The sequence below is a fragment of the Molothrus aeneus genome, chromosome 8, assembly GCF_037042795.1.
Source record: "Molothrus aeneus isolate 106 chromosome 8, BPBGC_Maene_1.0, whole genome shotgun sequence".
NCBI classification, from domain to species: domain Eukaryota; kingdom Metazoa; phylum Chordata; class Aves; order Passeriformes; family Icteridae; genus Molothrus; species Molothrus aeneus.
The window spans coordinates 21,009,655-21,033,742 of record NC_089653.1 but is presented as its reverse complement, the minus strand read 5'-3'; the positions used below and the strand labels follow the sequence as shown (position 1 = coordinate 21,033,742).

The 24,088-nt window shown below is 35.8% G+C and overlaps 1 protein-coding gene across 4 annotated transcripts in view; it reads right to left on the bottom strand.

Moving 5' to 3' along the window:
• Positions 1–4,119: 4,119 nt before the first annotated feature.
• Positions 4,120–24,088, bottom strand: part of DNTT (DNA nucleotidylexotransferase) — a 127,967-nt gene continuing 107,998 nt past the window's right edge. For all 4 annotated transcript variants that reach the window (XM_066554508.1, XM_066554507.1, XM_066554506.1 and 1 more), the window contains one exon: positions 4,120–8,035. In XM_066554508.1, coding sequence (XP_066410605.1) covers positions 7,949–8,035 — 87 coding nt within the window. In that variant the 3' untranslated portion in view covers positions 4,120–7,948. The remainder of the gene's footprint in view (positions 8,036–24,088) is intronic.

The window sequence follows — 24,088 nt, the reverse complement described above, 5'->3', positions numbered from 1 at the left end:
TTTATCATTCATACATGTGAATATACATTTTTCATGTGCATGATTTTCATCCTACAAGCCAGAAAATACAGCCAATTCCAACAATGTCACAAATTGCAGTGTCATCACCATCATGAAAATTCAAGCACAGAAACCTCTACTGCAGAGAAGTTTATTCATCTATGCTCATGCTGGTTTAAAGCATCTCATAACTGTTGATGATGATTGCAGCAGCCTGTCAGTGACTGGCTTCAGCAAAAGCCATCTGGATGGGACATGGCACAATAATTTCCTCTACCATCTCAAAACATACTTGCAGCTGAGCTTTTCCTCTTTTCAAGATAAGAAAGTAGTTGAATGCTCCTAACATAATAGATTGTCAAAGTCCAATTTATTTATTCCATACAGTATCTGAACATATTGCATACCACATAAGCTCCACAGTTTACATTTACCAACAGATGTTTTTCTTTCTGGAGCAGATGGTATATTGAGTGTACTGTGATATAATTCACATTTGCATTATCAGTTGTGAATGCTAATGCATTCCATAAACTGAGTTTTTTGTTTTGATAAGATATTTTTAATAACCATACCTTCTCTGTATTAATCAATTTGTTTGATAATACAATCAAAAACCCAAATTTATCAGTTGCACAAAAAAGGTAAGATTTTTCTTATTCAAATGTAAGGTTTAGAAAGAAAACTCCAAGAATAAAAAGAAAGGGGCCAGAAAGGTAACAATTTTTTATTACCCTTATCTGATATATGCATACTTATTCTGGTTTTGGTTGTTAAATATTAAACTTCGAAGTTAAAGAATTCTTACTTTTGTAAGAATTCCAAATTTTCTAAGCTGTGAGCTAATATTGAGTAATACATTCTTATCAAAAAAACTAGATAAACTTGCTTTAATAAGTCTTTATAGGCACTAATAAAGTGAAATAACTGTAAGTTGAATAACATATTGCCAGATAATGTTATTATCTTCACTATTATTGGGCATCATGATGGTCCTGCTAAATTTACAAACAAAATCCAAATTATTTTGGATTTTATTCTCAACTTACATTATTTTTCCCATTATTTTCTAGAATGTCACAAACGAGTATCTGGAAGGCCCTGCTAAGTAACTTCCTAAAAGGAATAGAACAGATAATATGCGCAGGTCCCAACAATATTCTCTTTTTACAGTATCCAAGGTGTATTTTCACATAAATGAATTCTCTATTTGTTTACTTTCTGTCTATGATTACAGGTTTATCTTGATTCAACTAAACATCCTATTGTCAGATTACTTCTTTCTTCCACGGGTTTCATCCCACACAGACACTGCAGGCACAAAGCACTTCTGCCACTGGCACAAACAAGCCCAGCCTTCTTTAAGGACACAAGTTCTCATCAGTTTAAAATCAGTGTGGCTGAAATGGGTCTCCTGATTGAGAAGCCCAAAGTCTGGTTTGTGCTGGGTGAGAGCAAACACCTGCTCATAAATGTCAATCAATCATTGCTGAACACTGTGCTGCTGTTGGGTGTCTTAGTATTTCTTCTTACACAGTTTGCTTGGTTTTGCACAGAAATGCCTAAAATGTTTAATTGAACACTTAGGGGCTAAGAAAGTGCTGTAAAAATTATGAAAAAAAAAACAGATCAAAGAAAGGACATAGCAGTGAAAAGACCTCTGGTTGGATGAGGCACTGCAATTTGTAATAATCCTTTCTTAATTAGCTTTGTATGAGGATCAAAAGCTAAAATGTGACCTGTTTTAAAACCAGAAATCCATACAACAGCAAGAAAATGAATCACACATATAAAAAGCTAAGAATTTTAGGCTTAAAATTCTGTTCCCTTGGAGAACCCTGTGGCATACTATGATTGATATATCAGCATAATTTGAGATTGTTGTCTCTGTCTGCTTTTAGATGAATTATTTGCAGTAAAATTCAACTAGCACTCAACATCATATGGCTGTTTCTGTGATCTTTTTGAAGAGCTAAAAAGGGAAAATGAACAGTTGTCCTGTTGCAATAAGAGTAACTGTCAATCCTCTTTGCTTCTTTTAAAAGGAATTGCTGAGATTACAGATTCTGCAAGCTGGATACTTTTGAAGATACTATTCCCCTTTCCCAACAGCAAGAAATCATTACCCATAATAATGGTTTTTCACAACTAGACCATTGAGAGAGATGTTTCTCATACTACAAGTAATTTGTTTTTCTTCAATTCTATTCATTTAATGTAATATACTTCAGCTCTCAGGCAAGCCTCCACTATTGTTTTATAAATATTATGACCATATCTTAAAACTTGTAACTCATTAGAGTTGATGATTATTCATTTTTGTTATTATTTCCCATTTGTCTGTGGTTATTTTGTTCTACCTTGTGCATAAAAGTTTGTTTTTCAGGGATTTTTAGGTACTCACCTTATTTTGCATGAGAAGTATTTTCTTCTAGAGGGATTTAATACAACTCACTGAGGTTCCTCTTTTGACTTCTTAGGGACTGGAATAACTGCAATATTAAGTTCATCACTGACAGCTCTGACAATCTTCATATCTGTTCATCCCTCCCTTACATTAGAAGAATGTTTATTCTCTGTTCAGCCCTTCTTTTTAAAAGCTTGCAATTCTTAATCTGCTGGTAATTTTGTATGATCATTAAACTTCAGTTCAAATGTTTCTTGGAGGCTTTTTTTTTTGTCTTTTGAAAGCTTTAATGTATAGTCATTTGTCATCTAGTGTAGATTGTCTTAGCAAACATCTGTCACTAAATCTCAATGTGGAGTGACCCGCCCATCTATAGCTTCTTTCTCACTTGGGTGGTTTTGAAAATCCTTCCCTGTATACACACATGAAACAGTGGGGCTTGCAGCACATTTTAAAAATACATAGTTCATCAGGCCCCTTTTTGTGCATCTGATAGAAACTTGCTTAGAGCTGTTCAATGTTCAATTTCTTGGTCATACGTAGTCAAAGAGAATCTCTGGGTCCTTCAGGTGAGTAAAAAAAGGGGTTGTGAACCTTTTCAACAGGGAGGAGGAGAGCACTTGTTCTGTGGTTGACAGTGGACTCCTTCAGATATGTGTCCTTGTCCCCTCATGAAACCAAATCTAACTGGGGATAAGGGGTGAGATTAATGGGAGAAAAACACACAGATTCCTTCTGTGATTGTGATAACCAGTCTGAAAGGACCCTGATATTTATGGTATTTGGCTTCTTTTTTAGTGTTGGTATTGTGAAGGATTCAAATTAAATCATCAATCATTTGTCAAGAGCCCTGCAACAGCTCCAGCCCTGCAACCAGTCTGTCAGGGTTTCCAAAACAACCACTTCCCACTCGTACAACGCCAACACAAAGTATACTTTACAGTCTTTAACACATTTAAAAGCATACTGTAAAAGGACAAAAGGCAGAGAATTAAGTCTCTAATATCCTAGTTTAGTTTAAAACACAGAAACGCAGTTCATGTATCATAACACAGTTTACAGCAGAACCAAAGGATTTCAGGATCACCAGAAGCAGCAGATCCCAGCTCTCCTCTCAACAGCTCTTGATCTTACGCGTGTCAGTGGAGTGAAAAGGCAAAATTTCCCCACCATTACATGTTGAAGTGTGGGATTTATAGAGTACACTCATGGAAGCCACAGGCCCAAGTGGTCTTTCAGCCCCATCCTTAGGCTACTAAAAATGGAACACTTTCAGACTTGTATCATCAGCAACAGTTTCCAACTGCAGAAACACTCCTACCCAGTCACACAATTACATAACCTCCTCAAGCTCCATTTTTGAAGTTAGATCTACCCAGCTGTGAAGAAAATTCCAAATCATTTCTCTTTTACTGGTTAGAAGAATACAAAGACCATTATTTTATTTTTGAAGTGCTGGGATATTATTTTTTATTATTTGCTTTTTTTCCCCTAAATGTTGCAACCACAAATTTCTGGAATATAATCTGCACTTCCCCAGCAGAGAAATCATCAAATAAAATAGAGTTCTTTCTTGCTATTTTCTATTATATCTTTATGCATAGCTTCCTTAAGAGGAAAAGACCCTGAAGCTCGTGGAAAACTTAAAATAATTTGGACATAGTATGTGTATATATAGCAGCAAACACATGAAATTATGCTATCCTGCTAAAAAGGCTTTAAAAAGGCTTTATTTATTGAATAAAAAAATGCATCTGAGTTATTTTTATATAAATATTGTTCACTTAAAACCTCATAATGGTGGGAGCATGTTGATTTTGGCAAGAATGAAACACAAAAGGAAATATACCATTTAGTATTTTTTTTTTTTGCTGCATAGTCATGAAGGAACTGTAATCAAATGTCTGCAACCATAAAAAAGTAGCTTGGTTTTCAGTAAGTGTGTTCATGTACTAAAACACAGAAAACTGGGAGATTTTGTACTTACCCTACGCATGTTCTCTCTCCTTCTCTCCCCATGGTCAGTCACCATGCACAGATAGGATTGATTCTCATCAGCCAAGTGATTTCCCTGAGGCACCTGGGCTTTTGGGATGTGTAGTCCAGCATCACCCCCCCACATGTGGAGTTTCTGTACCACCAGTAGTATTTGGGAATAGTTTCTGTTTGGAGGCACCCACTGAAAAATAGTATTAGATTTTATGGGTTGCCTATAGTACACATTTATTGAAGGAGACATTAAACAGCTTTCTAAGAGCTCTCAGTCTTCATTTGTTTATGTGACACTAACTAATCTGTTAGACCCAGGACCTGGTTATTTTAACTGCAGTTGCCAAAGAAAACTTTAAAACAGAAAGTAACAGCTGTTCAAAAAGTGAAATAATGTATTTCATACCAAGGAATAAGATAGTCTCACCTGAGAAAGCCAAAAAAATCTGCCCATAAACTGTAGAAAAGACATTTCATTTGGGGATTATAACATTTGCAAATATTTGGGTTTGGGTTTTTTAACGTTCTGGAGTTATTTATGCAAAGTAGCAGCAGTTCTCAGGTTTCCAGTTATTTGCAGAAAATCCATGTTGTTTCAGTTGTATGAGTGTTTAGGTTGCCCAGATTTGCAATTTTGTAGAGCTGTGTAGATAGAATTAGCTTTTCCTTCAATACATTAGTCCTTTAGACATTAACTACATGATTACCCACCAAACTAAATACATCTCATTGCTTTTGCCTTAAGAGATTATTAAACAAATCATATATTACTTCAAACCATAAAAAAAAAAATAACAGTGGCTTTCCTTTTACTTTTCCTTCTTTTTCCCAGAGATGGAATTACTTAGTAATTTTTAGAGCATTAGTTTGTAGATGCTTATTAAACCAGTGATCCTTCTCTACTCACTATTTGCCAAATTGCCTTGGTGCAGAAGCAAGGGAGGAGGGACAGACATTTTAAAAAAACAGCCTCCAGGGACTTTACAAGTGAATTAGTTTGACATGATTTGTTTCTGATGACCAAGTTACCAATAACTTAGCACTTTATTCTCCTCTAGGTGCATTAAAATACAGTCTATTAATCATTCCAGCAATTTAGGAGATATTAAGTGCACTGATCGGAAATGCTCTCTTCCCTTCCTCCTATTACAAATGTGGCTCTGTTCTTGTTACAAGTGTTTGCCCTTTCCCGGCCCTGAGGCCCCACTGGTCCTTCATCAGCTCAGAAGCTTTGCTACCACTGACTCCAACAGTTCCATCACACTGGAGGGACTTTTCACTAGCACATGGATACAGACATGCTCAGCTGATAAAGGCTTCATTTCCTTTAACCTGCTCCCTCCCAGCTCTCCTCTATTATTTTTATCTTTTCTAATTGCAGTCTCAGCTGACTGGTTTGGCAGCTGCTGTCAGGGATGGTCCTGCACACGGTACCTGCAATACTATTTGGGGTAGCAGCTGCTCCATGTGAGGGTGTGCACAAGAGAAGGCATCTTCTTCATGGTCAAACCATCCTGGTCATCTAAGCTGTTCCTCTCTTTAACACAACCCCTCATTTATCAGGTCCATATTTTTTTTTAAATAGTTAATTCAGTGAGCAATCTGTACAATGTATTCTAAATAAACTTCAGAAAAACTGATGGAAGTAAAAGAATAAAGTGATATGCTGATTTCTTCTAGTCTTGGAGGAGCTGACAGAACTTGTGTTGGTATCTTTTTCCTCACAGGTGGCATAATTATAAGTGATGCATTAGCACCCAAGATGTGAATTATTTATTTATGTAGAATTCAGAATTTTTGATACTTTGTGTGTGTCTTCAAGTTTGCAGAAACAGCACAACTGGAATGGATAATTTGTTATAAATGTTAGCCAAGTGGAAAGAATATTCAGACAAGGTACCATAGCTTTTTTTTTTCTTTGATTAGGACTGAAAAATGTCACTGCTACTTAAGTGTCAGCATCCTGATGCAAAACACAGAGAAGCTACTTCAAACATCAGCACAATAAAGCAGGAAGCAATGCAAGTGCTTCATAGCTAGAGCAGTTTAGGAAGTAGCATTGTATTTTCAGCTCAGTTAGCAAAACTGCAACTTAAATGGGGTGGTTTTATTGACACAGGCAAGAAGCAAATTCCTGCCATCAACACATTTTTCTACAACCCTGACTGAGGTTTTGGAATAGTTTACAACACAGTCCTCTAAAAGTCTGTTACCCAGTTTAAAGTAATGAGTAACAAAATAAGCATACTTTTTAAAGTACCAGATACTGTTTGAATATCGGAAGCCTTTACTGTCAGTAATAACTGTTGTGCACAGCCCTGTCATTGCCATTCTTTCCTCATCATGTCAAGAGCTGAAGCCAGCCTCAACAGAGGGGAAAAAAAATCCAGATTTTTAAGGAGAAAATTAATTGACCAATGCTGGTGCTCTTAATCACTTTTATTCTCAAATGATGAATGATCAGTAAATAGCTTCATTTCCTAAAGCACTGAATGCCCCTGTTTATTAAAGGATAAATGTATTAGGTTATTATCATTGTCATTATGGTCACAAGAGCTACCTAGACATTTTCTGGAACCAAAATATCTTGTAGGGATTTTATCAGAAAGCTTCTCACATCCTATATGAATTTCTGACAAAAGACAGGGAATACCACTCTAGAGCAGTCAATAGCCCAACAGCTCACACTTACTAGTAAATAAAGTTCCATCTTTCTAAACTGAGCACAGATGATTAAAATTTTTTGTCTTGCAGCAGTCACCAGCCTGACACTTAAAACCATTGTTTTCATGCAGTTTATGATTCCAATTCCTGATTGAGGACCATTACATCTCACAACCTGACTCCTCTTCAGTCAAAATCAGTACTATAAATTTATAGTATTTTTCTACACAATTGAAGATTGCTACTGAGTGATTCCACTTTCCCTTTCAAAATCCCTTCCTGTGAAATGTTTTTTAACCCTCACTGAATTATCAACTTGTTTATAGTTTTTGTAGAATGGTGCCCTACCTGCAAAAATATTACAGCTGAAGCCTAAGTTGCTGAGACTGCAAAGGAGTTACTGCCTAGGTCATTTAGCCTTATGCACAGAGCAATTTTATACATGGATTCAGCAAAATACATAAGAAATTCAGTTAAAGACCGGCATACATTTCAGTAAAGTTTTGACTCAGCTCAAATGTTTTGAATTATTTACATATTGTTGTAGCTGACTAGTTAAAAAACAAGTATTGTTCATACTAATGTTAAATTCCTACCATAAGCAAAAATCTCACCAGTTCCAAGTTTTCCCCCCAAAGCAAGCTCTGTCTTATCACTCCCACATAGAAGCTTCAAAACTAGAAAGGACTGGAAAAGATTCTGAAAAACTTAAACTCTTATCTTCTAGGAACATTAGCAAGTGCAAGTGGCTTCTAATACTTATGTAAATTTTTTTGTTGTCATAGAAATACTTATTATATATATACATGTATATATAACTATATCAGACTGCAAGGTGGGCAGAAATGCCATTGCAGTCAACTGATGAATGTACACTGGAAAATAATTTTAAGCATTCCTTTCCCATGGTTCAACATAATCCAAGCCAAGATGTGCAAAGATTTCTTCCTCACTTCCAGCTTTGAGAAAGATCCTCTGTGAAAAAAAATTAAAAGGAATGTCAATAAGGGGGTTAGAAAGAAATTTCAATTGATGTTTTTTGCTGTTGAAAAGGAGTTAATATTTGACAGTTCTACCCATTGTATCCTCTATAGAATACACTGTCTTCATCAGTGTGCCTACCCTGAAATGCAAAAGAAAGTTAAAAAAGAATTTTAATGCTGCTTGATGTTTTCAGTTTTAATGACTAGCTTAAAACTTTGTTTTGATTTACTTTTTCAAGGTCCTCAAATCCAACTTACGTTTCCCTTCCATAAGGGTCAATAGCAGGACTTCCTTCATGAAATCATAAATGTTTTTAAATTAATACAGTAACGTTCTCTATAAGTGCATTCAAACTGCTTTGATGGTGAAACAAATTGTCCATAGCCAAGCATTAAGAGCACCAATTAAAAGCCAAGCTTTTTTATTCTTTACACACACTCCTGAATATTTTACAATACAAGGCAGTTTTGTTTTTTATACCTGCACTTCTGATAATACAGGAGATTATTTTTACACAGGAACACTCCCAAGCCTACATGCTGTATGATGGCTGATATAATATAAAGTACATAGCCTTATGCATTCCTTTCTTCACTAAAGTACAATAATAATTTTAAAAGCTGCTAAGATAGGTGAATATTAAAACAGTAAAAGCCTCACAATTTATGGAAGCAAGAAAGATATTTCAATACTTCAGCAATTCCTGAATCATTTCAAGTCTAAATCAGTGTTCAACTCTGAATAATCTAACTGAAGTGTTGGGAAAACTTCAGGGTTGAGTTTCTAGGTTTACTCACTACTGTGAAAGAAGAGATGCTGTCTGGAGAACCCACTGATAAATTCCTTTGAGTAAGGAGAATCTCCTAAATCTCTGTGTGTGCCAGCAGCACCTCTGCTCTGTCAGCTGCCGAGCAGTGCCTCCAGGAGGGCTGTGCTGTCCAGCACACCCATGGGAATGGGTCAGGAAAGGAGCCCATGATTAGGTCAGATAGACCCATGGCATGGTGGAACAACTTCAGGCACCAGAGATCCACAACCAAGAGCTGAGTGATTAAAGTTGCCTCCGCAACAGCAAAGATTGCTTATAAAGCATAGAGAAACAATATCCCTCTTTTTCCTAGGAAGTTCAAATGTCAGATTCTGGAATGAAAGGAACCTACCAATAACACAGAACAGCAGAAATACTGAACTTTTTCACACACACAGAACAAGGCAAAAATGGTAGAAAATATAAATTGAACAGGATAAAAGAGAAGGAAAGACATCAACAACTGTCCATTGAATAACAATACTGAGATTTTGTTCCTCAAGTGTCACCTGGGAGGACAGGATTTTAGGGATTTTTTTGCTATTTTTTTTTCTTTTACTATTATGAAGAAAAAGAGGGCAATCCATATACCTACATTACTGCAAAAAAAAAAAAAGAACAAAAGTAAAACAAGAAAAAAAATCTCACACTTGTAGACAGATGTTACAGACAGTCTTTAATAGAAGCTCTTCATATCTCTGGGACCCCAAATTGCATTCCATTTCTTTTGTTCTGTCACTTTATGTTTTCCTGCAAGCTAAACTCGTTTCATTTGCTTGACAGGGAAAATTTCTAATACAAAGTATTTGATGCTGAATACCATTCTCAGTAGCTACAAGCAATGTTTCTAAATTAATCTCTGGCTGATATCTGCCAACTGCTTTAGCAATGTAAGTGTTATTAATGTTAATCATAACCTATGATTTTCTTTCTATGTCAATCTATGCTTATACAGGGCTGCAAATTTGATTATTTCATTCGCTACTATTCTTTCTTGCTTTTTTCTTTTTCCTCAAGACAAGTAATGAACTGCTTGCCTAGTTGTGATTTTATTTCATCTTCTTACTAATATTCTGGAGATCCAGAACATGCCCCACCAACATCAATCAAATGTACAAAAAAACAACGCTCTGCAGCTTCTGGTACACTCTTCCCTTATCCCATTTAATCAATTCTGTCATTTCAATGCATGTAAATATTACATTTGTGGTTGTAAACATGACCATTAACTACACCTAATGTAGAACAACTGCCATCCAAATGTTTTCTTATATGAGTTGCTACCACTTATTTTTCATTTTGGCATTAATGATCAATAATACTTTTGATGAAAGAGAAGCAGAGAGTGAAGGCACAGAGCTAGCATAGCTTTATGATATCCTAACTATCATTGCCAAAGTTCATGTCACTTGGTTTTATATCACATTTTAATATGATGAATCCAGCAAAACAAAACCATTACTTAATACAGCAGAATTCTAGTTTTAGTTATCTAAATCAGCAATAGCCACCAGCACAGCCTTCTTGAAAGGCACAAATTTAATTGTATTCCAAGCAGACTGATACCAAACTGTTTATTACCAAATTGCTTGGCAATAACAGTGTGTTGCCCAATATCAAAATAAATACTCTATTACACTTGAGTAATACTATGAATAAGTCTTAGCCTGTCACTATAGCATTTCATTACTATTTAACCCATCTGAAGATGAACTTAGAAAATTAGTTTGAAGTACTCAAAAATAGAAGTTAGTACTACATATTATCATTAATGAAAAGGGATTTGATTGTTCTGAACCAGCAGAATCTGCTGCAGAGTGAAGTACTCCAGGTTTGTATGTACATGTGAAATCCACTGTTCTGAAGATGAGACACATGGTGGAAATTTGATTAATTTCTTTCTTTAAATCTTTATAATCCTTGGTATTAGCTGAAGAACAAGAATTAAGTATGAAGTTTCCTAATTGATTACAGGCATAACTCTGCTTTATAAAATATTGGAAAATTTGTTCACAGCCAAATTGTGCCCTTAAAGACCAAGTAATCTCCTTCAATATCCCATTTTCCCCACTCTTTTCAGAGACCTGACTTTTATATGCTTCACAGCTGTAATTCAGAAAGAATGCAGTCATACTCTAGCATATTTCATTATCCTTTTGAAAATTATAACATTGTATACAAGGCACATCCTTTTGCAAAGGACCCTGAAGGACCATGAACACTGAGGTCTGTCTGGACTCGTTCTGCTGTACTATTACATGAAATAAATTGGGGAGGGGAGGAAGGGCATGGAAACTATTGCCAACAGTACCTTGTTGGGAATTTACAAAACACTCCTTGATAAAACTTTGCTTCTAGTCAAGCACCTAGAATGTCCTTAACATACATATTTATTCTAACCTTTACTTTTGTGTCCAGGATTATGCTGCATGCTTTAAAATGGCAAAATCTTACACAAGATGTTTAAGGATTTTAAATTTAATTTTTGTCTTTTATCGCTGATTTTCATATTGTTTAACATGTGATACATATTCACATCAGTTTAATTACCTTAATATTTCCTTTTCTTTTTAAAATTAATAAAGTGGAGATATAACGACAATATGATCATACCTAACTTTGTAGTTCTACCAGTACACTGAATGATAAATACCAAGCTGTCTAAACCACCATCACTTTACATCTCAAATTATTACAGTGGCCGTAAGCAAGACTATGATAAATGAACAACAGAAAAGAAGAGGACAGATTGTCATTTGCAAACTTGGAACTTAATTGTTCATTGTGCTTGGACAGAGTCCATTCTAAAAATAAGATTTATGGGTAAATTCAGTTGTAGATGAATGATGATAGCAATAGGACTTGCTTAATCAGACATGGTCAAAGATACCACAATGCACCTTAAATTTCTTACATATTTATTTGTCACTTTAGTGACATCTTCACAAGTCCCCACTTATGTCAAGTCAATTGAAGAGTTTTAATTAAAGATAATTGGGACAAAAAGATGATGCTGCTTACTTTCCTTGCAACAGCTTCTTTAGATATGAAAGGCCATGGCATTCAGTGAAGCAGTGCACCATAATGTCAGACCCACAACTGATAGAATATACCTCAATGGCATATCAGACTAAAAGTACAAAGCTATTAAATTGGTCACACTCCCTTTTTCTCTGATCCCATTTGCTCAAACAGCATTTGCATTCTTGAAAAAATAATTAACAAAAGGGGCTTACAGAAAGAATTGTGAAGGCAGAAACTGAGGTAATGCATCATATCTGTCATATGATTGCCAGTGGGAATGTTCTGGGTGTTTACCCGACCCAAGTGTTACCCCACCTGTTCTCTGCCCCTGGGCCAGTTCGCCAGTTCAGGTATTGATGCACCACCAGGGCACATGGGTCACACCAGCACTGCAGAAACTTTAGGAAGAAGCTGTATTTACTAAATCAGCCTTTTATAAGGTATACCTGACAGTGTGGGTATACATTTCACTATTTTGTGACTTTTGGATTATTTTGACCTAAACTCCTGCATACCAAGCTGAAAATATTCAGCTTGTGAGACAGTCTGAGCACTGCATCGAGGAAGTCTGTACAATCGCATATCCACAAAACAATGCACTGAAGTATTTTTGTTTCAAAATTTCCTGCAATTCTTAGATTGACTGCAGCTATCTTCTGTCCTCAGTGGTCCTATTTCATCGAGTTCAGTGCAAGGTTCTGACAATAAATGGGAAGAGCATTAAATTTATTCTCATCTGTGAAAATGTTGAAATAACCATATACTGAAATAAAACCAACAAGTCAGAAGAGGTGCAAATAACCCACACTTTTATGGGAGGATTTCTGTGAATGCCATAGGAACCATTGTAAAAGTATTTTTAAACAAGTAGCTGTAGTGCATAAAATTTTTTCTCGATATATGAATATTAAATGTAATACATGACAATAGCCCCAAGCAACTTCTTTTAATCCACAAAATACTGAGGAGAAAAGAAATAAAAAGACATTTGGAATCTTGAAGTAGTCACATTTTCATTTACTGTATGATCAGAATTGCAAGAAAATTTTGGGGTTTGCTCTACATTATTCTTTACAAACAGAAATGAGGTCTGCCTGAAAGGTAAGAAAAAGAAAAAGAAAAAGAAAGAAAAAGAAAGAAAGAGAGAAAGAAAGAGAGAAAGAAAGAGAGAAAGAAAGAAAGAAAGAGAGAAAGAGAGAAAGAAAGAAAGAAAGAAAGAAAGAAAGAAAGAAAGAAAGAAAGAAAGAAAGAAAGAAAGAAAGAAAGAAAGAAAGAAAGAAGAGAAAGAAGAGAAAGAAAGAAGAGAAAGAAGAGAAAGAAGAGAAAGAAGAGAAAGAAAGAAAGAAAGAAAGAAAGAAAGAAAGAAAGAAAGAAAGAAAGAAAGAAAGAAAGAAAGAAAGAAAGAAAGAAGAGAAGAAAGAAAGAAGAGAAGAAAGAAGAGAAAGAAAGAAGAGAAAGAAGAGAAAGAAGAGAAAGAAAGAAAGAAAGAAAGAAAGAAAGAAAGAAAGAAAGAAAGAAAGAAAGAAAGAAAGAAAGAAAGAAGAGAAAGAAAGAAAGAAAGAAAGAAAGAAAGAAAGAAAGAAAGAAAGAAAGAAGAGAAAGAAGAGAAAGAAGAGAAAGAAGAGAAAGAAGAGAAAGAAAGAAAGAAAGAAAGAAAGAAAGAAAGAAAGAAAGAAAGAAAGAAAGAAAGAAAGAAAGAAAGAAAGAAAGAAAGAAAGAAGAGAAAGAAAGAAGAGAAAGAAGAGAAAGAAGAGAAAGAAGAGAAAGAAGAGAAAGAAAGAAAGAAAGAAAGAAAGAAAGAAAGAAAGAAAGAAAGAAAGAAAGAAAGAAAGAAAGAAAGAAAGAAAGAAAGAAAGAAAGAAAGAAAGAAAGAAAGAAAGAAAGAAAGAAAGAAAGGACAAAGAGACCAGAAAGCAATAAATATGTTGTTCCATCAACTGGTCAAATTTTGCAAAGCTAAATTGTGTAGGCACCCACCTAGTGCTTTCTACCTATATAATTGCATTTACTTGCTATTTTTGAGAGTTAAAGGTGCCTGTGCCTGAAAGTACCCAAATCCAGTGAGAAGAAAAGGAAGGTCTCAGTGCAAAATTAAAGACATCCCAAAGGCTCTTCCATTTTACTACAATGAGCTGCCTGAATTTTTGGTGAACTTTAGCAAACAAGCCTTAAGAAATCATACAAGTTCAATGCTGTTTCCCACTGGGAAGCCTGAGCTGCCTCACGAGCCTGAATACCTCCATCAGCTCACAACAAAAAGTAAACTTGAAAACACAGAGGTCATAAAAAAGTCATCCCCTAGCAAGGGAAGCATAATTTTAAAACAGAAACTTGAGTTCCAAAGGCAACCATTGAATACATTGAAGGCAGATGTCTAAGAATCCTTGGATGTGACAAGTACAAGGACCACTGTCAAAGCAACTGAGTCAGGAAAACCCAAGAGAAGATAAGACAGACAGGCAGAGCATATGTTAGTTTTAGTTCAGACTTACATCTTTTCCCAAAAAGGTCAATCAGAAGAGAGGTAATCAGATTATACAGACTGATTGATGAAAAATTATCCAAATTCACTCCATGGCACAACTAATTGGACATTCTATTTATTGACAATTAAGTTATTGCAAGTCCCAGAATAAACACTTTGAGTTGTATATATCCTTGATCTCCGTCAAATTTAATTAGGCTTATCCTGGAATCATAAATATGTAGATGCTACTAACATTTTCTAAAAATAAGTTAAAAAAATAAACAAAACAAAAAAAAAGCAGGAGAGGACAGAATGGAGGGTGTCAGTAACAGGGTAGAAAAAGGCTAAAGCCAAACCTGGATGGATGAGTTATTGAATGACTGACTTGAATGACCTCCTCAAGGGCCTCTCCATGCTAACAGTTCTCACCATACTGAATATGCTGATGAGCTGCTGCAGTTCAGCAACTTCCACACGGAGAATGAGTCCAACACACATAATAATAAGACAGGGAGGTAAAACTGAAGAAAGTAGTGAAGAGAAAATTCCAGTGGAATTTGAGTTCAGACACTTCTGAATTCAGGTAGATGCAAACTCAGACTAAAATATCTAACATAATGATTCAGAACATTTTACTCAAGCCAAAATTTACAGAGCCACACAAATTTACTCCAACCACCAGCCAGTGAAAAAGCAAACAAGGGCACCTAGAATAGAGCAATACTTTAGATAAACTTATTAGGGCCTTAGTTAAGACTTAGTTAGGGCCTTGCATCAGGTTGAAAAAAAAGCTTAACCTAGTTTATCTTCATCTGAATGGATAAGTGGGTTAGTGTTTCTGAGAGGAAGGTGCAGGAAAGTGCCTGGAAAGTGACTCAGCAAAAGGAGCAGCTGCAAGAAAGGGGGGAAAAAGGATGTTGCAAACTTTGAGTGTTTCAATTATTCCCTGTTCAATAGTAGTTTACTTGCAAAAAGAGATTCCCACCTTCCTCATTATCAAAAAGCAATCACTTTCTGGAGTGATTTTTTGCAGACTGAATTTGTTGGTTAACTGGTGCAGATAGGAGCTCTAAAAAGTATAAGCCACAAGGTCTGAGGAAACCTATCAGAAAACGCATAATGACTCTTCATAACAATAGCTAGGAACTGATTTCAAGGAAAATAAGCATTTTGCTGACTTAATTATCATGTGGTTTTGTCTATATTTGAGTTTACTAACCTAAACACAAGCATAATTACTTGGTTTATATTGATTTATTCAGTGACTTATAATAATGCAAATAATGTGAGTGAAAGCTATCCACTCCCAAGCATATTTCTTTAAAATCTTCCCTAAATACCTAGCTCTATGCTATTTTCTACCCTTACCATGTGGAACTTGAGTCACTGAGCATCACCTTAAGCTGGAGAGTGGGCTGTGTTTTATATGCTATATGTCAAAAAGGAATACATATGGTAACAGAGAGAGACTTTTACTAAAATTACTAAGAGGAGCCCAGAGCCACCATCAACACTTAAAAATTATTGACATCAGTATCAGAATTTAGTGATACCAATGTTAAGCCACAGGCACTATGATTCCATCTCTTTTTAACAGATGAAGGTGCATCTCTTTGATCTCTCCATGACCAGTTGCAGCCCATGCACCAGGATTTCCAGCTGTCATTCAGGTCTGTCATGCTGTGCCAGGCAGCCTTACCTTCAGCATCACAGCCCACTCCATTCCTCTCTGCTCATCTGCCCTGAGCAAGGTGAAAGCAGGCTCTGCAAACACTGAGCAGGAAGCCAGCAATTTTCTCTTCCTTCTCTATGCTACTGTTAACTTTACAAGATTGAATGTGGTACATCTTTGGTGGAAAACATAAATCTGCTCTGAGCCTCAGCATAACAAATAGCTTTGCAATTTTACACCACTTACAGACCCAGAATTTTGTAAAGCAACTGCAGAGAAAGCTTTATGGAAGACCCATAAATTCCTGCAGTGCACTGACTGACAGGAGGTTGAGTGCCTTCAACAGACAGTGAAAGTATGGGAATACAACATAACACTGGTCTGTAAAATAGTGGCTACTTCTCTAAAACCTTCAGCTGATCATCAGGTAGACAAAGTGCTAACAAGAGTCACTGTGTTCAGTAATCTTCACAGCAAGCAAAATTATTTTATGGGGAGGAAACAGAGGAAGAAAAAAAGGCTAAGTAAAGCAATTTCCATATAAAAATGCATACAATCCTGTCATTATGCAAGAGCTTTCAAATAATTGTACTCAAATATTGTCTTGAATAGCATGAACAGTGCTGGAAAGTACCATGGAAAAATGAAACTTCTTCATGGTCCTGATATTCATATTGCTATCTGCTGAGAGGGACAGCAGCTCATTCAACCAGTACTCCGTCAGAAAACACTCTCAACATGAAACATTGCTTGATGATAAAAACATTACAGAATCAAGCCCCAAGGAACTGTGCAGTAATTACCTATCAGAATTTGCCTTCATTATGGTCAGCACACATTGTTCATACTTTGTGGATAGTTACAACATCTGACAATCTGTCCTCTAGTACTTTCCTAAACAACATGACTAGCACCTTTCAAGCATTTTTCCTTCTGTGCTTTTCCCAATGTTTTTCATTTGGTTTTTTTGAAGAGGTTTGTTTTTAAGACTGGCTATTGTTGATTTTTGCTTTACTTGTAATTAAACATTTTACTATTTAAGCTGTTTGTGAATGAAACTACCAACAGCACAAACAAATTTATAATTATAGAACATAAATGATGAAGTACTAATTGTGCTAGAAATGTGAAGTATGTCTACAAATTCAATAATAATATCCCACAACATTTGCAGACACAGTGCATTTTTCATTTGACAGTATCATAACAGTTTTCAGTAGCAATAACCTGAAGTTTCTCTGACTATATATTATCTCATATGTAATTTTAAGGTTTAACTGGTATTTTCTGCAGTAATATTCACATCGGCATGCCGGCCTTAAAATAAAATCTAATCTGTTCCTAAGCCAGCTACAAACAAGATGATAAATAAATCAGAGAGGAGAAGAATTACTTTTTGAAATGACAGTATAACAAAGCATGATTGAAAAAGCAGTATTGCAAGCACTACCCACTGACTTGATACCCTCAGGCAAAATCATATGTAATGGTATTGATGCAAAATAATACAGTGGAATTTATTCCAATAATTCTGGGGATGAATAATTTTCGAATGTAATAGAAACCATAATCATAAATTCTCATTTCATCTTACCACTGGACTTGTCCTGTGCTTTTAATCAGAAATACCAGACTGGAATGTTTCTCTTAAACTCATCTCTAGCTCTTGTTAGAGGCTTATTGATATTAAATTCTGAACAGTAACAAATAAATTAATTACATAAAATAGAATAATAAGGCTAATATTAGAATATTCTAGGCACTTACCAGGCTGTATCATAACACAGTGTAACAAAATATCTTCATGTTTTCCATATGCAATCAACTTACTCCAAGTAGTTTTGAAGAAGGAGAAAGAAAAAGACCAGTGCTGAAGTACTGACAGTTTGAAAAATAAAATATTAAAAAACATTATCTGTTGACTTAACAGAACTTGCTAAAATTTAGTTTGTAAACAAGACCATATTGTACATTAAATGGAACTATTGTCTGTTTAAAATGACAGATCTGTGGTTACTTTGTTGCAAAGCACTACATTGTTATGCATTCCAATGTCCCATTACAATTTTAAAAATTAAAAACGTTCCACAATACATTGCCATCCAGACTAAAATGTTTTTAGTTTGGGGCACACAAAGTGAAAGGAAACTTGGAACTTCCTGTCTGACAGCACAGGCAAAAATTTTAACAAGTTAAGTAGCACACAGTTTTATACAAAAACAGATCAAAAATTTATTGTCCTTGCAGTTCTCTGACAATCTCTGTACTACCACAGAGTCCTTAAAAATATTCTCAGGGACTATTTCCTTTTTCACTTTAGCTATACACACATTTCACTTTAAGTCTGTGCTATTTACAGCAGCTTTGTCAGATACTGTTGGGTTTTTTGTATTTTACCTTATAAAGCTTTGTAAGGCTGAATGAAATGGGAAAAAAGCAGAATCCTGGATTTAACAAAACTCAGTTGTGAGTAATTCATATGGGATTACTATAAACAAACAACTACAGAAGAACTTTATTGGGATTGCAAAATCAAAGACATGCAATTTAAGAAATCCCAGAATGTGGTGGATTGAATTTTGACCTTAATTCAATTTTCCTATGTTTATGCATAGAGACTTCATTTCTTCAAAGAAATGCTGCTTTCTTGAAATCCTGTAAGATGCTTAGGCTTTGTTCACGAGGCAGGAAATGTACTGTGCTACAGGGCTAACAAATATTTGCTGACAGCACTGACACAATCTTGAGTTGCAGACCAATGTGGGATCAATCAGTCTTAGGAAACTGAGCTTTTATAATCTGTATCTGTTCTAGCTCCCTGTGTTTGCTACTCTCCTATGCTAAGTTGTTGATGTCTGCTCTCAGATTTCTAATGTAGCTCTAGGCTGCTCTCACACCATCCCCAGAGTTAAGTGAGACATGCATGGTTTACTCAGTTATTTGGGGCAGCAGAACGTTTACCTACTTCTTGTTGCCAGCTTAGAGCATTAGTCTGATGAATTTAATTTATTTTTCAGTCCATCAAACTTCCACTTACATCTCTTCCCTGTCATTCTATTTTTGTGGTCCTTTTCAGTTGTCTCTTCAACCAACCTAGATTCCTTTCCACAATGGAGCTGTTAATTAAATCTACCCTTTCCATTCCCCATTGCTTTTTCCAGCCACTCTGCAAGTACTTATCAAATTTGTACATCCACCATCCCCTTCTGACTCCCACCTCCTATGCCATTTTCCTCTCTGGTCCTCAGCTGCTTCCTTTTCCAGCTTTCTCTCTACCTAGCTTCTTCTCAAATTAATTACTTTTTTTCTTTTGACCAAAAGTATGAGACTCAGTAACCTACCCCCCATTCAATAACTTAGCCCAGCATACTGATTGAATTACTGAATTAACATAATTGAAAATTATTGGTTGTCTACTGCTCTAGAAATTAAAATGAGTAAAAAGGTATAGTCAAAATATTCAGGATCTGCACCTACTTATGCATTTTGAGAGATGTCTTTTCATTAGCAATACAGGTTTCACTGAACTGCTCAAAAAACACACCAAGCATAGGAAATGACAATTAGGTACTTTTATCTTTGTGCTAGATGTAAAGCTTGGTATTGCAAAGAGATTAGATTTAGCTAAATATATACATGAATTACATGCAAACTTTGTAAAAATGACCAATCATATGCTGTATGAGAAACATTTAAAATGCTAAGGAGAAGCACACTTAGGCACGTAAGAAAATGCATAATCATTTTTTAACTTACCAAGAGGTAAGAAAAGTAGATTATTTTAATTCTTAATTTTAAAAAATAGACCAGGTGCAAAAGGAAAAAATCACCCAAATCACATGTGCAATTTCCACTTTCCTGAGTGAGAGTGAGAAGAATTAAAACATTAATTAAAGTATGTGCATCTCTTTACAATCACTCAGGGTTTAACTGTAGTAATCTTAGAATCACAGAATCTATTAGGGTGGAAAAGACCTCTGAGACCATCAAGTCTAATCTATGACTCAACACTACCTTGTCAACCAGACCATGGCACTAAGTGCCACTTCCAGTCTTTCCTTAAACACCTCCAGGGATGGTGACTCCATCACTTCCCTGTGCAGCTCATTCCAATGCCCAATCTCCCTTTCTGTGAAGAAATTCTTCCTGATGTCCAATCTAAATCTCCTCTGATGCAGCTTGAGAGTGTGTCCTCTTGTCCTGTCCCTGTTGCCTGGGAGAAGAGGCCAAGCCCCACAGAGCTACAACTTCCTTTCAGGTAGTTGTAGAGAGCACAGTGGAAATCAATATTATAAATTTTGGATCTTTATGTTTACTGTAGCTTTAATCCAGTCATTGTTGCAGATGTCTAAAGCAAACTCTGCAGCTGCAGCATGTTTAATTCATCAAGATGTTCTCAAGGCTGATTATATCACCATTATAACTTTATAATTTTAGAGCAGCATCTGCCAAAATAAGACTATAACTTCCAGTTTTACAGAATCATAAAAAATGTGTCTTTAACTGTGCAAGTAAACTTCTGCAAGCAACTTTTTCAATGAAAGGTAGTATAGAGTAGATTTTCTTACATGATACCAAAAAACTGACTTAGAGACTGCAACTACTGAATACACAATTAAACACTGTGAATATTACACAACTTCATGTAATAAAATGAGGTTAAAAAAATCATAGACAGATCTTCCTGATGATAAAATTTTTTGAGAAGTAACGTGTTGGGCAGTGAAAGAAAAAAATACCTGCTTGAAAAACAAAGCCGGCTTTTTATTAGGAGACATATTTACAAAGTTCTGGCAGTGCAGGTAACCGCCCAGCCACCTGCAATCAGTCTGGCTTCCTCAGAGCAGTTTCTGTCCTCTGAGCCAAGCCACCACAGGAACACATGAAAGTGACTTTTTGCACCAGCATGGTCACTGTCAGGTAAGCCATGTTCCAAAATAAAAGTCTCAACACAGATGCAGACTCAGCCACAGAAAAACTGGAATATTATGAGGGAGGCTAGAGGCTCAAGGATGTTTCCAGGCATGGCTGGAAGGGCTGCCTGCTGCAAACACAGAGGTTGTCTGTGAAGCAGCTACTTGGGCAAAACATGGGCAGTAGCAGAACTCAGACACCCTGAAGCCAGCTCACCAGAGCATTGCTACCATAAAAACAGCCATTTACTGGGGCTGTGGTAACACCTTTCTTTGGCTTTACAGATACCTGCTAAGGCAGGCAGGACAAGCCCTGCCTGAAAAGTCAGTCAGGTTTTTTGTAGATAGGAATTCACTCTGCAGGCAAATGGTAAAGGACACTGCAATACTGATGGTGACAATTGAGGGCATGTGAGCTTCACAGTGGGAAAGAAATCCCAGGATAAATTTCCCCTTTCATGCTTATTATGGTTGCCCAAGGAAAAGTAAACTCTCTCTTAAAAAATCTGGGATCACAGAATCTTACTATATTCAGTATAACTGCACAGCACTTAATGGCTTGAAAGGCTGGGTCCCATTATGAAGTTTTCTGAGCATCTTGTGAGTTTGTTATTCAGAACAGTTATATAAACCACCTCGCTTGTTATTCAACAACTAAATAACATTTCACGCCATTCAAATTCATACAAGGTTTTTTAAATGCAAAATTGTCATCAATCATCAATCAGTCATCTGAATAGTGTCATATTTTTTCCAATATTTCTCTAATAGAAAACATTAAGGGACCTATTTCCCATCTTAAATTTACATGGGACATAAAATTAATAACTGCTTTCTGCCTCAATGACTCTTCAAAATAACACTGAGCTCATGATCCTTCTCTTACAAAAAAAATCAACCGACAATGTCAGTGCAAGAACATTCATATGCAAATAATTCAATTAATCTATTATACCCCAAGAACTCCATCTATTCTTTCACAAAAATAAGCAATGCTAATTATTTACATCACTTCTCTTTGCTGCCATGAGCTGCATAAAGTAATAATTGGACTTGAAAGGGATTTTCTGGAATATTATGAAAATAAATGGGTTTATACAAGTTATGAATCAGAATTTACAAGACTAATTCAATCATCCGATCTCACACTTGGTTTGAGAATTTCCATAAGTGAGTGGTGGATAAAATGCAGGAGAGAGACACTTTCTACATGGCTCCAATCCAGCTATGAAACTGTTCCATATGCCATCCTGACACGAAACAGCTAGATCCACTAGATCTCTCTCTATTTCACCCAGGTAAAAAGCTGTCAGGATGTTGTCAAAACTTGCCAACAATGCCCTAGTACACACACCACTAGTCCAGAGACAATGCACATTGCACACAAAAAATTTCATTGTGGGTTAAGGGATAATTGCCTCCTAATCCAACACAGAGGAGTGTCAAGACAACTGTTGATGTCCTGGTTTACAGACTAAGGACCTTAAGTTTTCCAAGAAAGAGCCTACTGTTCAGCTGACCTGACTTATGCTTCACACAGTAAAAATGGTTTGGGTTATTTTTTTTTTGCAAAATCATCTCTATTTTTCTTATAGAGCATATTGTTCACTCATTAATAGGGAAAGTTTTACAATGAGAATTTTATTTGCCCATTCATAAAAATGTCATGCCATTTGTAGCAGCAATACTACCATAAGACATGGGGAATGTACAACTTTTCTTTCTTCCTTGTGACTGATCAGTGAACTCTATTCTGTAAGAGTGGGGATGTTTGACCTCCAGCTGGTGTAAATCACAGGAACTACATACCTCAGGTTGGAATATACCAGTGCTAATTTCCATACCTTTAGTACACAGTTCTACAGACACACAGATTTGGACATACACTCATCTTTTTATCTAAAAGAGGCTGACAGATAATTGGTAGCAAATTTTCAATTTTTTTTGTCACAATTTTCCTAAGAAAGGAAAATCTATAAAATGCCCTTCTTATTACAGAACTGAAAAAATCATTAGTTTGATAATTGCACACTGTCTTCCAAAACCAACAATATATGAAAAAGATTCACACTAGAAAGAAATAAAAATCAAGGCTGAGGAATAATTTCACAGTGTAACTTTGTAACAAGTCCCTGGAGAAAATTTCTCTTCCTTTTGTTCCCATCTGCAAAGCTATGTAATTGATTCCTAACTGCTGTGTTAATGCTCCCAATTCCTGGCAGAATCCCTCAGGAAATACATTAAAGTAAGCAGGACTCTCTCCTACTGCAGCCCTTTGAACACTGGAATCTGGGATTCTCTGACATCCATCACGTTTCAACAGTGGGCCACAGTGCAAGCATCTGGGCCAAACAGCTGATAAATATTAATATAGAAGTATAAAGTACACTGAATTATATATTGAAATGTCGAGCAAATCAGGAAATTGTTTTCTTTTGTAATGAATAACATTCTCTTACAAGTACAGTTACATTCCACCAAATAGAAATTAAATAAGAGCAAATAATATCTGCTATAGCATGGTTTATTAACTTCTTATAATGACTTGAAAAATCTTAAATGATGACAGGCAAGTGTTTTTTAAGGAAAGAACTTGGTCTTCTGCAGGATCAAGGAATAGGCTGACACTTCCTGATCTTCCTATACCTTTTTCTGTATGCACACACAGACTAATAAAAGAAAAAGAATGAAGCAAAAAGGATTTGGTCCAGCTCCCAAATTCTACCCCAGTCAATACCCCAGGGACTGTCAGAGCTGTGCATGAAGGTTTGCCTGCCTGGACAGAGCCAGTGACTTAAGATGACCTCTCTTCAGCAGACCAGGAAATATGGAAAAGATGTATTTCAGTTTTCACATATGGTGCCTAATTAAGCCTAATTAAGCTTGTGTTGAGGGATCTTGAGCAGCTTGCACAAGGGATATCTGCTTCTTGATTTTTTTTTAGCTTTAAGAAAGGAAGATTTCATCTCAAAAAGAGAAATACACTTATGAAATACAAATTTTCATGTTCCAATCCAATTTTATGAGGCAGTACAGATAAAATACCCATGTTTTTATTGTTCCCTACGAGTCAAGCAATTTTAAAAGAAAAGAACAAGGATTATAATAAAGTAGATTCTCTGCTCTTCATAGTTTAATGTAAAAAATAACTAACAAACCA